At 39.7% G+C, this 3,701-nt stretch overlaps 1 protein-coding gene across 1 annotated transcript; it reads right to left on the bottom strand.

The window, feature by feature from the left end:
• Window positions 1-1,856: 1,856 nt before the first annotated feature.
• LOC111970179 (homeobox protein Hox-C6-like) lies at window positions 1,857-3,341 on the bottom strand. The gene is made up of 2 exons (XM_023996724.2): window positions 2,789-3,341; window positions 1,857-2,244 (listed from the first exon to the last, which is right to left on the bottom strand). Exons 1-2 carry the CDS (start codon window positions 3,186-3,188, stop codon window positions 1,946-1,948), a joined length of 699 nt encoding a protein of 232 aa, XP_023852492.1. The 5' UTR covers window positions 3,189-3,341; the 3' UTR covers window positions 1,857-1,945.
• Window positions 3,342-3,701: the final 360 nt, after the last annotated feature.

Here is a 3,701-nt window from a genome sequence, read left to right as displayed (position 1 = left end):
AAAATGACTCTATAGGTTTAAAATTAGCCTTAAAAGTGTGTAGCGTAGAGCAGGCAGTCGGTCTCCAAACAATACAAAGTCAATTTTCAACCTCCTTTATAATAGAATTGTCAGGCTACATAATGTCTGACCACAGTTTTACGCAATTGTCAGTAGGGTTTCTTTAATTGTTTTTCCACCATAAACTGCTAATAATAATAATGATAATAATTGAAGGCTAAACAATCAATTGCTATGGCATATGACTTTGGCCTTCTGTTATGCAGTCACCGTACTAGCAATACTTGAGCTTACTTTTTTGGGTCGCTATACTGTAAGTTCGCATTTATTTCACTGTGGCTATATGTTTTATATTGAATTGTATCTGGAATTGTTTTCTAAATGGCTTGACTGATCACTAGCAACAAGTTTCTCGATATGGCAGGTATGGCAGAAATCGAAATAGTCGTGCATAAGTTTGAGTACTTGTATAGTCTACAACGACTCTTAGAATGATAATGCCAACATTATGATAATGCCAACATAATAATTCTCATAAGAGTAAATGAAACCCCAAGTTGTCTTTATTGAAGTTGCATCACTGGTTAATCTGAAAAGACAAAGGCAAACAGAATGTCCTCCGTAAACATATAGGCCTACCTAATAACACGAATCACAACCGTAAACCATACAGTGTAAGATGAAATGGAAGTATATTCAGACTAGGAAATTAGACAGGCCTCACACAGTGATTTTCTATCGAATTGTGTGTGATTTGCGTTTCCTCTCCTCTCCCCATCCACATTTTCCAATATTTATGTAGCTATTTGAAATGACTAGCCTATTCAAAGATTTCACTGCATGGCTTTGAAAAAATGTGGGTAAATTGAATTGCTTTAACATCTCAGTGAGCCCTAACACAGAGAGCCACAGACAAATATCAGAGAGCCACAGAACATTCATTTATTTTAAATGGCAAAGCTTTGAATTAAAAAAAAGAACGTCAAAAAAACATTAATGGGTGGGTAGCTGGCTTTGGGTCTATTATATGACGGATAAAAAACTTGAACAATGACATGTGTACACATTTAACCTGCATGGAGGGCTATAATGCTGCTGTTTGAGAACGAGACTAACTTGGTATGGTGGGCGCAAAGACATGGACAACTTTTTTATTAACAGTTTTATTAAATATGACTTGACGTAAATGTCATACATCACTGTTATTGTTTAATTTTAGATTTTCATCTAACGCTACAATCTAAGCCACATCGGTCAATTATTATTTGACCACATACTCAATGTAGGCTACTGGTACATATCTAAACATAAATAAAGTAGGCCTACTTACTACAAAAAAAGTTGCGGGTTGCACACAAACGCTCTCACAGGGCTAAGGCATGTATAACAGATACACATATATATATATACAAACGTATAAACGATTTAGGTAGTGTGGGTCGTTATTATTCAGCATAGTTTTTTCGTACAACAGAACAGCAAAACCAAAAAACATAAATACTTCACACAAGTGGATGTAACGCTTGTAGTTTCATTCACATATTCTTTTGACAATTATTTTTGGAAAAACATATTCGTCATAGGTGTACAGACATCTGAGAACCATGTGTTTTGCATCGTTGTCCAACAACATTTACGAAAATACAATAATGAACGTCTTCGCGTTACAAACAGTCTGGGTAGGCTATATGAGGGAATGTCAAGTAAGGAAAGAAATTCTGTGGTCACCGTGAAAAGTTCATATCAATACAGAATAAAATGAAAAAGGCAAACATTGACGTCTGGAGATATCTTGCATCCACATCGCATTTAACGCAGCCATATCTTTGAATACACTAGTGTTTTTATTGTACCAAAAAATAGTTGCTAGGTACTTGCTAGGTAGTTAAGTTATTCTCACATCACGGCGGATTGATGCATATAGTAGGCTAAGATATGAAGTCGTTCATTCTTTCTTCTCTTCTGTCGCCTCTTCTGTGTCCTCTTTTCCTGTGTCTTGACTTGCCCCTGCCGAACCACTTTCGGCGAGAGTAGAAGTTAGATTGCTTTCCTTTTTCCATTTCATCCGGCGATTCTGGAACCAGATTTTTATCTGACGTTCGGAGAGACATAGTGCATTGGCGATTTCGATACGTCTGCGTCTCGTCAAGTAGCGGTTGAAATGGAATTCCTTTTCGAGTTCTAGAGTTTGGTATCGGGAGTAAATTTGGCGTCCTCTTCGCCTGTCAGAACCGTATCCAACTCCTGAATGGAAACACAATTTTGAATTATCATAATCAGGCATAATCAATATTTTTACGTAGGATATGCAATGTCACTAGCCGAACACACGCGCAAACATAATCACAAAAAAAACACGGAAAGAATGTCTAGGATATAGCCTAATCGTGTCAGTTCTTACATGCTAGCCTATGTTTTGCAATTATCTAAATAATCAACAACAGTGGTGGTGCATACTGACGCAACACACACACTTTCGCTATCAGGGGAACCCAGTCCACTGAGTGATATTTGAAGATATTATAGGTTATTCGTATTGAAATACCGTGAACTCTTTAATATGGGTGACAAAAGGATTAGCTTAAAATATATAAACTATTTTGTTTTGAGGGACATGGGGATGGACTGTGACTGAGACTTTTTCCTACGAAGATAAAAGGCCTTTATTGCATGCGACAGGGTGCTGCTGTAGCAATGGTTTATGGGGTGATAAAAAGTAGCTTCCCCAGTCGTAAAACGGACCAGCTCGTTTAATTCATCTCTAGGAGTTTGTAATAGGCCTACTCACCGCTATGAGAGTTCATCCGCTGCATCCACGGGTAGATCTGAATGTCCCCCTTTTGTTCCTGTGAGCCGTTCCTGCTTTGATCAGACGGGTAATCCTGCGCGAGCGAGCTTTGTGAACCTTGTCCCAAACTGCTCTGCCTACAGCTGGGCAGCACGTCCTTGTCTTGGTAAAACAAGTTGGATCCATACTCGTACGGTCCCCTGGTCGAGCCGAATACAACGTTGTCTTGGGAAGAATAGAAAGGCGAGGAATATATCCGGTTTTGGGCTACAGCGGTTCCGTAGGAGGAGAAGTGTCGAACTGAGTCATAGGTAGTTGAGTTTAGGGCCACGTTTGGTAAAACCTCTTGACCACCAGCTAAATGGCATGAGAGCGACGGGTTTGCGAAATAAGAATTCATACCTCCCTCTCTCCCTTGCTCCCTCTCTTTCCCTTCCCTCCCTCCCTTTCAATATCAGCTCTCTTTTTATTCTCTCCCTCTCTCACACTCATTAAGTCAATCTCTTTTTTTCACTGTCAGTCTATATTTTAATACAGGCACGCTGTATGATTTCTTTATAATGTATTTCTGGACGCCAATAAAGACACAAGGCACCGCCGAATGTTGTTGCTAAAGCCTCACTCTAGGATGGACAAGATGACAATGTCAGCTGACCAAATTTCCTCCAATAAAAAGCAGGGAGTAGAGGGACTGAGGGAGAAAAAGTAACTTCAGTAAAAAAAAATCTCTGTCGAAACTACTCTCGCATATGCGCGCGCACACACACGCCATCGCAAGCTAACACATGTACACAGGCGCGTACACATACACGCATAAGGAATACATACATAGGGAGCATTTACGCGCACGCACGTACACACACACGCACACACACGTCACCTCTTGCCAATCTGCTCCTGCAACGCATATTCT

This window comes from Salvelinus sp. IW2-2015, linkage group LG11, assembly GCF_002910315.2.
Source record: "Salvelinus sp. IW2-2015 linkage group LG11, ASM291031v2, whole genome shotgun sequence".
NCBI lineage: Eukaryota > Metazoa > Chordata > Actinopteri > Salmoniformes > Salmonidae > Salvelinus > Salvelinus sp. IW2-2015.
Note: the sequence above shows the minus strand (reverse complement) of the source record. Positions and strands in the feature narration are given on the sequence as shown.

Excerpts from the sequence above, each read along its gene's own strand:
- LOC111970179 (XM_023996724.2), bottom strand. The coding sequence starts at position 3,188 with ATGAATTCTTATTTCGCAAACCCGTCGCTCTCATGCCATTTAGCTGGT. Across the intron at positions 2,245-2,788 it reads GCGGATGAACTCTCATAGCG|GAGTTGGATACGGTTCTGAC; the intron begins GTGAGTAGGCCT and ends GTTTCCATTCAG.